General features: G+C 40.6%; 1 protein-coding gene across 4 annotated transcripts in view; it reads right to left on the bottom strand.

Moving 5' to 3' along the window:
- Positions 1-12,621, bottom strand: part of CATSPERE (catsper channel auxiliary subunit epsilon) — a 181,102-nt gene that overhangs the window by 53,167 nt on the left and 115,314 nt on the right. For all 4 annotated transcript variants that reach the window (XM_025391765.1, XM_025391772.1, XM_025391780.1 and 1 more), the window contains 2 exons: positions 5,535-5,593; positions 3,415-3,490 (listed from right to left, as the gene is read on the bottom strand). In XM_025391765.1, the coding sequence (XP_025247550.1) occupies positions 3,415-3,490; positions 5,535-5,593 (135 nt within the window). The remainder of the gene's footprint in view (positions 1-3,414; positions 3,491-5,534; positions 5,594-12,621) is intronic.

Genomic DNA, 12,621 nt, shown 5'->3' with positions numbered 1-12,621 from the left:
TTCATGGAACTTTGCTAAGAAGACAGGTTATATCTGGTAGCTAGAATGCATTATATCTAAAGATGAGACTATTAGCTTCATTAAAGCTCAGTTATTAGGAAAATGAACTGCTGCAAAATATCTTACCCTGCTTGTAATGCTTAGATACATGTTGCTTAAAAATAATATACGGGTTCCATGGAACTAAAATACAATTAATTACTATACAGACATTAAAAGAAGGCTTACAGAGATAGTGACAGTTAAAGTGAATGAACGCTTCATTGATAAGACCTGTCAATTTTCCTGGCAGAGAGTCATGGCTTCTTGTAACCAGGGTCCTGGTTCTCCTTCCACTGAGATACCTACTTCCATTTCCGCCCGGCTCCAGGACCCCTGCCCTTCCAGCAGGCTGTCCCAGTAGGGTCTACACACTTGTGTTCTGCCTTACGCATGTCCTCGGATAGTGCACATTTCCACAAAGCAAATCTGGAAAAACTCTAATACTTCCTACCCTATAAGAAGGACGTGGTGGTCAGGAGGGTGGGGATAGAAGAATGATGTCCAGCCAAGTTTGGTGGCCTTAAAGAGTTGACCCTGCTCAACCAAGACCTTTCAGTCTCCATTTCAAAGGCATGCTCCACAGTGAGGAGTTCATGGATTTTATTTCCTGGACCACTTGATTTCATGCACAGGGCCTGATTTGTTCTCCCAACCACTCTACCCGCAGTCCTCACCACCCACCATCATGAAATCGTTGCTTTCCTGATCAGAATCATTGGCCTGCCCTTTATCTTTACTAAATTATCTATATAAGGGCTGACAAAGGTTCTCAAATCTATCATAGTCAGGACCCACCATCGCTTGATGATCTCATTTGCAATATTTCTTCTCTTCCTTGTCCTAGCTGAAAAAAATCACCCCAAGCCTCAGGATCAACAGCCATGGCTAGGATTAAAAATGTGAGTTAACCTGTAGGTGGATATTGAAAAGGGGTTGCAGGTATAGTGTGGGGAGCATGAATGATCCTGTTTTCTAGAGTACCCACTGCTGCAGGGCGGACATATGCCCCAGAACTGCACACCTAATTAGAGAGATTCTGACATATAGCCTAAATGACAACATTTCTCCTCAGTGCAGAGACGGAGCCGGACAGCTCCTGCCTTAACCAAGAGACGGACACAGCATATTTCTTGTAACCAGACAGATTAAGTGACCTGAGACAGGGATTCTAAAGGCCCTCAACACAAATGCTGTTAGATAATGCACTGGACAAAGTTGCAGTCATCCCTCCCTGGGAAAATTCGTCTCAGAAGGATTTACTAAGGCCCTCTGGGGGCTGGCCGACATTGCTGCATTTCCAGTTCTTGGTGCATGGTTAAAAAATGAGATGCAGCCTTGTTGGAGCTCCCAGTTCTATTTGCTGCTCTGCTGCAGGCTCTGAACACTAAATGACAAAGACAACAGGCTCCTATTCAAATAGCGCAGGTCTAGCAGTTTTAGCAAGGGCCTAACTTCACCCAGTGGGATAAGTCTGTAGGCCATGGTTCTGTGTATACACAGAGCTGGGCCCTGTGTCTCTACACTATTTATCTGGGAGGCTGATGGCTTGCTAAGCCATGAGTATGGGAGCACAGGGAAGGGGCCTTATGGTTGAAGGCATACTGTGCAATTGTGTACACGTTTTGATTTCCTTGACTGCTTAGAGGACCTGCCTCCACAAGGCCACATTTTTCTGTTGCCTGAAAGGGCTACTGCATCTTTCTTCATTCTCTTTCAGTGGGTAGGTCAGGACAAATCACCTGCATTGGGCACAGAGGATGGCGAGATTTGCCCTGTCCTTGTCTGCAGGACACCAAAGAGGAAACAGAAGGGAGAAACCAGTGTATTAGATAGTTACTATGTAATAGGCATTGTTTTAGGTACTTTACATGAATAATCTCATTTAAGACTCTTGACAACCCCATAAGATAGATGGTACATTTTCCCTTTTACAAATGAGGCAGCTGAGGCTCAGACTAAGTAGCCAACCCAAGCCAGTGGGGAGTAGAGCATGGATCTGAACTCGGGTTAGAGGAATCTGATTTTGTCATGCTTTGGCTGGGCAGGATAGAATGAATAGGGATCCCTAAAAAGATCTATAGATTAGAGAGGGCTAGAGGAAACCACGGTGCTTCGGGAAGGCATCCATAAAGGAAGAGGGTACAAGCAGTTAAAGACAGAAACTGCAGACCTAGGCTAGGGCAGGAACTTGCTAGGTTGTGGCTTCTTACTTCCTACGTGGATTAAGCTGGCATGTGGTAGGCAGACGGGAGTTGCTGGTGTGCACCTGCAGGTGATTTCCTGGGGAAACAGTGTGTGTCCACAGTGCTCAGGGATGGATCACGTCTGCCTCAGTTCAAGCCTCCCTCTAAATGTATGGAACCTCGCCCTGGTAGGAACGCAGGTTTCTCACGCCTGGGTTCTGAATGGGAGGGACCGGGTCTTATTTTGCTTTGTATTCCCCATATATAACACAATGCCTGGTATACAGTAGGTGCTCCATATATGTTTATTGAATGTTAGGCTGAGAAGTAATAGAGAGAGGAGACAAGTGTGAAATATAGACTCAAAGGAGGTGGGGTTGTTAAGAATTTATGTTTCACAATAATATAATATAATAATACATAATATAATAATAAAAATGTTCAGTTACCTGAACACCCTGATACTATTTCATTCTTCCATGCCTTTTCCTGGAATGTTTTTGCACTTGCCTGTTGAACTTCTACTCATTCGTCACTAGTCATTTTGTGTATCCCTTTCTTTTCACCTTTCCCCTCCCAACCTCAGTCAACTTCCTTAGTTTACTTTCCTCTGGGCTGTTTGAGAACTGTGTATACCACATTCTCTTAAGCTGGTTTATGTTTACCTCTAGGGAAGGTACTCTGTCTTTTTATTTTTGTAACTGCCATTACTGAGCACGTAGACTGACACACAGCAACACTCAGTAGGCATACAATAAACTTTTAAAACTGAATAAATGATTTTTCTTTTTTCTTAAATTATGAATAAACGATTTTTTGAAGAAATAAGTGCAGGATAAATACGGATGTGGCCGGCAGTCTCTTCTTTGACAAACCATATCCAACTTTTGTCATTCCCACTTATTTTCAGTTTTCCTTTACACAATTTTATATATCTTCATAACTTCAGGAAACAATGGTTTTACATCTTTGTATGTGTTGATATATCCCACTTTAGACAATAAACTCACAGGGGGCAGAAATCTTCTGTCTTCAAAATGAAGTGAGGCTATCTTTACAGTGGAACATTCCACAGAGTTGCTAAGTAATAGGAGGGTGGTATTGTATGGAGGTACTTTATGCATTATTTGGTTGACCACCTATACATTCTTGAAGTAAAATATTTGGGTCTTCAACCCACGTCACTTACCTTTTGGGCTATTGGACATGTTTTTGAATATTCACTAGGCCGAAGTTGAACCATCACAAGACCTGTGTTGTTGTGTCTAGGAGAAACAATTCGTGCAGGTTATTGTCTCATATGAGAGACAGGCATGACACTGTCTTTCTGTAGAGCAAGTGCAAAGTCCCAGTACACGGTGTGATTGACCTCCCACGCGAATTTCTAGAGGCCTGGAGGATGGCGCTGCTGGTCACAGTTCTCTGCTTCTGCTAAGGCAGCTCTGCATGCTGGTCCTATTGTAAAGTTGCTCCCACCTCATGGTATCCCATGTTTTAGCCACCATAGGGTTAATGCGATGGGAAACAGAAATGAGCATCCTATCAGCATTTCAACCACCCAATTTCATTAACACGTCCCTGGGTAATGGGGTTTCGCTGCTGACCTGCCTGAAGGTGGCAGCCACTGTATGGGTTCCTCCTCTGGCTCCTACCCGTTTTCCCCTCATATTAATAATACCTTTGGAGTGATAAAGAATGAGTTGTAAAATTAGTTTTCTGAGCCACATTAAGCTGTGTAATATGATCTGACTGGGATTGAAAGCTAGGTCAGATAGAAAACCTTTCTCCACTATGAAGTGCACATGAATCATTTTGTGTTCAGGCAAAATGTGAGGGCTAAAAAAAATAATAGAAGAAGAAAATGTGAAAGTTTGATTTATACCTACACCTGCTAAGGTTTTTCTTGTCAAAAAAAAAAAATGAGGATAAACAAAGACAAAAAAATATCCTGGGCAATTTTATGTGTATTCTATGGCAATGTAAATCTTAGTAAATATCCACAAAACCAAAAATACCCTAGACCATTAGGAGCATAAAGAGATAAGCTGGTGGGTGAAAGGGAAAGGAAGGAATTGAGCGTCTTCTGGCTATGGAGGCTAAAGCAGCATTTTCACCCTACTCTTCCTGATCAGTCTCTGTCACGGATATGTATTTATGTGTGTGTGTGTGTGTGTGTATAAATATAAAAATAACATATACATATATAAAAATAATATATATACACACATATATATAAAATATATATATTAAATTCTGTTTTCTTTTCTTCATAGCACTTACCAGTATCTGGAATTACTTATTTGATGATTGGCTGTTTTCCTACTGGAGAATGGGTTCCATGACACTAGAACTTCATCTTTCTCATTTATCCTGTATTTTAAATACCTAGACAGTGCTTGGCATAAAGCAGGTAGTCAAACTCATTTGGAATAGCACCAGACTAAAGAAAAATGGATTCTTCCTGCTGGGCGCAGTGGCTCACGCCTGTAATCCCAGCACTTTGGGAGGCTGAGGCGGGTGGATCACCTGAGGTTGGGAGTTCGAGACCAGCCTGACCAACAATGATAAACCCCGTCTCTACTAAAATAACAAAATTAGGCCGGGTGTGGTGGCGCATGCCTGTAATCCCAGCTACTCGGGATACTGAGGCAGGAGAATCACTTGAACCTGTGAGGCAGAGGTTGCAGTGAGCTGAGATTGTGCCATTGCACTCCAGCCTGGGTGACAGAGCGAGACTCCATCTCCAAAAAAAAAAAAAAAAAAAAAAAAAGAAAAATTGATTTGTTCTAGGGAAAATATGCTATTTTTTAAGAAAATCCTTCAAGACTGTAATGATAGCCATAGGAATGCCTTCACACAGAAGTCCATGTTGGTTGTCTTCCTCCAGGCAGCCTAGCTGCTACCTTACTGCAGGAGTCAAAGACAGCATTTTATCTGGCTCTATGCAGAAAGAGTTTCTGTGATATCAGAGTTCTTGTTTTTGCTAGTGATGGTATGTAGAAACTTTGAGATGGGAACTAGTGATAAAACATGCTTGAAAATTATTCGATTAAGAAATAGCCCTTTTTTTGCATCTTCATTTGGATGAATGAGAACTTCAGATAGGTCCTGTTTCTTATTAAACTACAAGGAGTATTTTACATTTTATACAGTTAAATATTAATTTTACATCTATCCAGACATTGAAAGGAATTTGAAATTTGAATAGTTAAAAGAATATGAGGCCATTTAAATAAAAGAACACCCACAAATCAATAACCTGAGTAGCATATTTGAATCTGAGAAAGTTCTTTTAAAAGTTATACTTACTGCATCTCGAAGTAATCATATAGTCCCTCATAATCTACATTCTGATAAAATGTTATTGTCTGAAAAAAGAAAATTTAAAATTTATGTAAAGCAGGGAAATTGGGGGTGGTGATCCCACTTTAGTAGCACATGGCTTTCCACATCTAGGCACGCAAAATGCCTTCATTAGGGTATGTAATGATGTTGATCACTTGTAAGTGATCGACAAGATTGACTGGTGGATGGACAGGTGCATAGATATATAATAAAGCAAGTATAATAAAATATTAATGTACATAGTGGGTATAGATATAGAGCTGTTAAATGTAAAATTCTTTCAACTTTTCTATATGTTTGACATTTTCCATAATAAAATGTTGCAAAATTATAATATAAACTGAATTCATAGCCTCACCAAGAATCTCACATAAAAGTAATTCTACCTGATAGAAATGTTTATATGTGCTTTTCAGGAGGTATATACTAAAATATTCATTGTAACATTATTCAGAATAGCCCCCAAATAGAAACAGACCAATGTTCATCAACAGTAAAATGGCTACGGATATCTTGTATACGGAGGGACACAATAGGTCAGTGAGTATGAATGAATGCCAGCTACAGAAAACAACATGGACTTTCATGAGCATCATATTCAAAGACAAGAGCAAGACAAAAATACAATATATGTAGATATTTATGGATAGATGTGTGTATATAATATATATGCAATGATTCCATTCATATGAAGTTCAAAAATAGACAAAGCTTAGCTATATTACTTAGTGATGCATATGTAGGTGGTGAAACTATTAAGAAAAGTGAGGAAATTATTATTATTATTATTTGAGATAGAGTTTCACTCTTGTCACCCAGGCTGGAGTGCAATGGCACAATCTCAGCTCACTACAACCTCCACCTCCCAGGTTCAAGCGATTCTCCTGCCTCAGCCTCCCGAGTAGCTGGGATTACAGGTACCTGCCACGACACCCAGTCAATTTTTGTATTTTTAGTAGAGACAGGGTTTCACCATGTTGGTCAGGCTGGTCTTGAACTCCTGACCTCGGTGATCTGCCCGCCTCGGCCTCCCAAAGTGCTGGGATTACAGGTGTGAGCCATGGCGCCTGGCCAAAAAGTAAGGAAATTATTACCACAAAAGTCAGACTAATGTTTAACTTGGAAAAGGAGAAAATTCTGATAAGGGAAAACTCACAGGAGGGCTTTGGGTACTTCCGATGTTATATATTTTTTTACTTGAATGGTGATTACATGGGTGTTTGGTTTATAATAATTTGCTAAATTATGCATAAATGTTTTATTTACTTTTGTATGTGGCTGTTATATTCATTTGTAAAAAAACGAATGATTAGCTATGATGCTTAGCATCATACTAGCCAATCATTAGTCTGTGAAGTTACAGTGACCCAGGCCGCATTATATAAGCAAGGTGCTTTCATAATACTATTGTACTTCACTGAGCCTAAATTGCTATAGGATGTAAGACTCATCCTGATTTCAGAGATGTTAAATGTTAAGAAAAAAGTGCCCTATCGAAGAGATCACTTGAGGTCAGGAGTTCAAGACCAGCTTGGCCAACATGGTGAAACCTTGTCTCTACTTAAAAAAAAAAAAAAAAAAGTACAAAAATTAGCCAGGCGTGGTGGCATGCACCTGTAATCCCAATTACTCAGGGGGCTGAGACACAAGAATTGCTCCAATCCGGGGAGCAGAGGTTGCAGTGAACCGACATTGTGCCACTGCACTCCAGCCTGGATGACAGTGAGAGACCCTGTCTGAAAAAAAAACCAAAGTGCCTTAGAATTGATAAAATATGGTAGTTGTAGTGATGGTAGTAGTAGGAGTCCTGGTAATAGTGGTAGTGTTTGTAGTAATGCACACATATAGTACTTACTATGTGCCAGGTGCTTTTCTAAGCCCTTAATGTGTACTAGCTCATTTAATCCTCGTAAGAACCTTACGTGTCAAGTTGAAAGAAGAAAAAAAAATGAGAATAAAAGAACCTTATGAGGTAGGTACTTTCATTACTATTGTTATCCCCAATTTACTGATGAGAGAATTACAGAGAGATTTAAAAACTTGTTCAGTGTCATTTGGTAGTAAATGATAGAGCCAGTATTTTATTAAAAATGCAAATTTTGTATTTTTGCAAAATGCAACGTTTTATTGCCATTGGTCATTTGTAAATTTTTTATGAGTAACTAGTAGTTTGAAGGTCTGAGTTGCAAATACACAGATAAACAGTAGACCCTTGAACAACACAGGTTTGAACTGTGCAAGTACAGTTACACATGGGGTTTTGTGTTTCAATTAGTATACTGGAAAATTTTTTGGAGATTTGTGGCAATTTGAAAAAACTCACGGTTGAACCATGTAGCCTAGAATATTGAACAAATTAAGAAAAAGTTAGGTATTTCACGAGTACATAAAATATATGTGGATACTAGTCTATTTTATCATGTGCTACTGTAAAATATATACAGATCTACTATAAAGTTAAAATTTATCAAAACATACACAAACATTTACAGACCACACATGGTGCCATTTGCAGTTGAGAGAAATGCAAACAAATGTAAAGGTGCAGTAATAAACCACAACTGCATGAAATTAATGTACATGTACATGCTGTACTGTGTGATCATTTCACAGCCACCTCCCATTGCTATTGCTATGAGCTCAAGTGTTGTATCTGCTTAAAATGCTGTGTGACACTAGTCATCCTGTGGGCAGTTTGTCCTTCCAGTAAATTGCATATCACAGCAAAAACTGATCTCTTGTGGTTCTTGCATATTTTTAAAATCATGTTTATTGCAATACTGTAAATCTTAATAACACCATGGGCCCATACAAAGTGTCACTAGTGATACTGTGGAAGGTGCTTCGAAGCAAAGAAAAGTCATGACGTTACAAGAAAATGTTGAACGAGAGAGAAAATCGAAAAACAGAACAAAACAAAAAAAGAGAAATGAAAAAAAAATGTTGAATTGATTGATATGCACCTGTGTGTGTGTATATATATGTATATGCACTTATATATATAACCTGTATATATGTACCTGTATAGATATGTACCTCTGTGTGTGTATATATATATACCTGTGTGTGTGTGTGTGTATTTTTTATATATATATATATATAGAGAGAGAGAGAGAGAGAGAGCTATATATATATAGCTGTAGACTGAGGTCTGCAGCTAGGTTGCCCATCATTTCAGAAGATTTATCTTGTAAACAGATAATGTAAAACTTATGGTATTGATAAATACAATGTAGTATTGTAAATGTGTTTTCTCTTCCTTATGATTTTCTTAATTGCATTTCTTTTCTCTAGCTTACTTTATTGTAAGAATACAGCATATAATACATATAAAAGATGTGTTAATAGGCTGTTTAGGTTAGGCTTCCAGTCAACAGTAGGCTGTTAGTAGTTAAGATTTTGGGGAGTCAAAAGTTATACCATGGTTGGGCATGGTGACTCGCACCTGTAATCCCAGCTCTTTGGGAGGCCAAGGCAGGCAGATCACCTGAAATCAGGAATTTGAGACCAGCCTGGCCAACATGGTGAAACCGTCTCTACTAAAAATACAAAAATTAGCTGGGCGTGGTGGCACACACCCATAGTCTCAGCTACTAAGGAGGCTGAGGCAGGAAGATTGATTGAACCCAGGAGGTGGAGGTTGTGGTGAGCCAAGATCACGCCGCTGCACTCCAGCCTGGGCAACAAGAGCGAAACTCCATCTAAAAAAAAAAAAAACAACCAATAAAAATTATACCAGATTTTCAATGGGGCAGGGGTTGGTGCCCCAATCCTCACATTGTTCAAGAATCAACTGAATACTATACATCGAATTCTTGGAAAGAAAAGCAAGAGTTAAATATATCCTTTTATTTTGGTACATTATCAATCCAGTCCTATTTTATTTATCATACTTTACTTTTCCCCTGTATCATCTTCCCCCATAGTAGGCAGCAATATATCATACATCAAACAACTATGTTTGTATCCTTGAAAATATACCTTTGGCATTTTTGTATCCTTGAAATACGTATAATGCCTTTTTGTTTGTTATTTATCTGTATGTATTTGTAATATTCATAAATGTTATTACACTGATAGTGCTATGGTCTGAATGTGTTCCTCTAAAACTTATGTGTTAAAACCTAATCACCAATGTGATGGTACTGGAGGTGGGGCCCTTTGGGAGGTGAATAGGTCATGAGGGCAGAGCCTCCTGCATGGGATTAGTGCTTTTATAAAAGAGGCCTCGATGGCCGAATAGGAGCAGCTCCAGTCTTCAACTCCCAGCGCCAGCGACACAGAAGACCGGTGATTTCGGCATTTTCAACTGAGGTACTGGGTTCATCTCACTGGGGAGTGCCGGACGATCGGTACTGGTCAGCTGCTGCAGCCCGACCAGCGAGAGCTGAAGCAGGGCGAGGCATTGCCTCACCTGAGAAGCGCAAGGGGGAAGGGAATCCCTTTTTCCTAGCCAGGGGAACTGAGACACACAACACCTGGAGAATCGGGTAACTCCCACCCCAATACTGCGCTTTGAGCAAACAGGCACACCAGGAGATCATATCCCACACCTGGCCAGGAGGGTCCCACACCCACGGAGCCTCCCTCATTGCTATTACAGCAGTCTGTGATCTACCGGCAAGGCAGCAGCGAGGCTGGGGGAGGGGCGCCCGCCATTGCTGAGGCTTAAGTAGGTAAACAAAGCTGCTGGGAAGCTCGAACTGGGTGGAGCTCACAGCAGCTCAAGGAAACCTGCCTGTCTCTGTAGACTCCACCTCTGGGGGCAGGGCACAGAAAACAATAACAAAGCAGCAGACACCTCTGCAGACGCAAACGACTCTGTCTGACAGCTTTGAAGAGAGCAGTGGATCTCCCAACACGGAGGTTGAGATCTGAGAAGGGACAGACTCCATGCTCAAGCGGGTCCCTGACCCCTGAGTAGCCTAACTGGGAGACATCCCCCACTAGGGGCAGTCTGACACCCCACACCTCACAGGGTGGAGTACACCCCTGAGAGGAAGCTTCCAAAGCAAGAATCAGACAGGTTCACTTGCTGTTCAGAAATATTCTATCTTCTGCAGCCTCTGCTGCTGTTACCCAGGCAAACAGGGTCTGGAGTGGACCTCAAGCAATCTCCAACAGACCTACAGCTGAGGGTCCTGACTGTTAGAAGGAAAACTATCAAACAGGAAGGACACCTACACCAAAACCCCATCAGTACATCACCATCATCAAAGACCAGAGGCAGATAAAACCACAAAGATGGGGAAAAAGCAGGGCAGAAAAGCTGGAAATTCAAAAAACAAGAGCGCATCTCCCCCGGCAAAGGAGCGCAGCTCATCGCCAGCAACGGATCAAAGCTGGACGGAGAATGACTTTGACGAGATGAGAGAAGAAGGCTTCAGTCCATCAAATTTCTCAGAGCTAAAGGAGGAATTACGTACCCAGCGCAAAGAAACTAAAAATCTTGAAAAAAAAGTGGAAGAATTGACGGCTAGACTAATTAATGCAGAGAAGGTCATAAACGAAATGAAAGAGATGAAAACCATGACACGAGAAATACGTGACAAATGCACAAGCTTCAGTAACCGACTCGATCAACTGGAAGAAAGAGTATCAGCAATTGAGGATCAAATGAATGAAATGAAGCGAGAAGAGAAACCAAAAGAAAAAAGAAGAAAAAGAAATGAACAAAGCCTGCAAGAAGTATGGGATTATGTAAAAAGACCAAATCTACGTCTGATTGGGGTGCCTGAAAGTGAGGGGGAAAATGGAACCAAGTTGGAAAACACTCTTCAGGATATCATCCAGGAGAACTTCCCCAACCTAGTAGAGCAGGCCAACATTCAAATCCAGGAAATACAGAGAACGCCACAAAGATACTCCTCGAGAAGAGCAACTCCAAGACACATAATTGCCAGATTCACCAAAGTTGAAATGAAGGAAAAAATCTTAAGGGCAGCCAGAGAGAAAGGTCGGGTTACCCACAAAGGGAAGCCCATCAGACTAACAGCAGATCTCTCGGCAGAAACTCTACAAGCCAGAAGAGAGTGGGGGCCAATATTCAACATTCTTAAAGAAAAGAATTTTCAACCCAGAATTTCATATCCAGCCAAACTAAGTTTCATAAGTGAAGGAGAAATAAAATCCTTTACAGATAAGCAAATGCTTAGAGATTTTGTCACCACTAGGCCTGCCTTACAAGAGACCCTGAAGGAAGCACTCAACATGGAAAGGAACAACCGGTACCAGCCATCTCAAAAACATGCCAAAATGTAAAGACCATCGAGGCTAAGAAGAAACTGCATCAACTAATGAGCAAAATAACCAGTTAATATCATAATGGCAGGATCAAGTTCACACATAACAATCTTAACCTTAAATGTAAATGGACTAAATGCTCCAATTAAGAGACACAGACTGGCAAACTGGATAAAGAGTCAAGACCCATCAGTCTGCTGTATTCAGGAGACCCATCTCACACGCAGAGACATACATAGGCTCAAAATAAAGGGATGGAGGAAGATTTACCAAGCAAATGGAGAACAAAAAAAAGCGGGGGTTGCAATACTAGTCTCTGATAAAACAGACTTTAAACCATCAAAGATCAAAAGAGACAAAGAAGGCCATTACATAATGGTAAAGGGATCAATTCAACAGGAAGAGCTAACTATCCTAAATATATATGCACCCAATACAGGAGCACCCAGATTCATAAAGCAAGTCCTTAGAGACTTACAAAGAGACTTAGACTCCCATACAATAATAATGGGAGACTTCAACACTCCATTGTCAACATTAGACAGATCAACGAGACAGAAAGTTAACAAGGATATCCAGGAATTGAACTCATCTCTGCAGCAAGCAGACCTAATAGACATCTATAGAACTCTCCACCCCAAATCAACAGAATATACATTCTTCTCAGCACCACATCGTACTTACTCCAAAATTGACCATATAATTGGAAGTAAAGCACTCCTCAGCAAATGTACAAGAACAGAAATTATAACAAACTGTCTCTCAGACCACAGTGCAATCAAACTAGAACTCAGGACTAAGAAACTCA

Source organism: Theropithecus gelada, chromosome 1 (genome assembly GCF_003255815.1).
Source record: "Theropithecus gelada isolate Dixy chromosome 1, Tgel_1.0, whole genome shotgun sequence".
NCBI lineage: Eukaryota > Metazoa > Chordata > Mammalia > Primates > Cercopithecidae > Theropithecus > Theropithecus gelada.
This window is presented reverse-complemented; position numbering and strand designations above follow the sequence as displayed.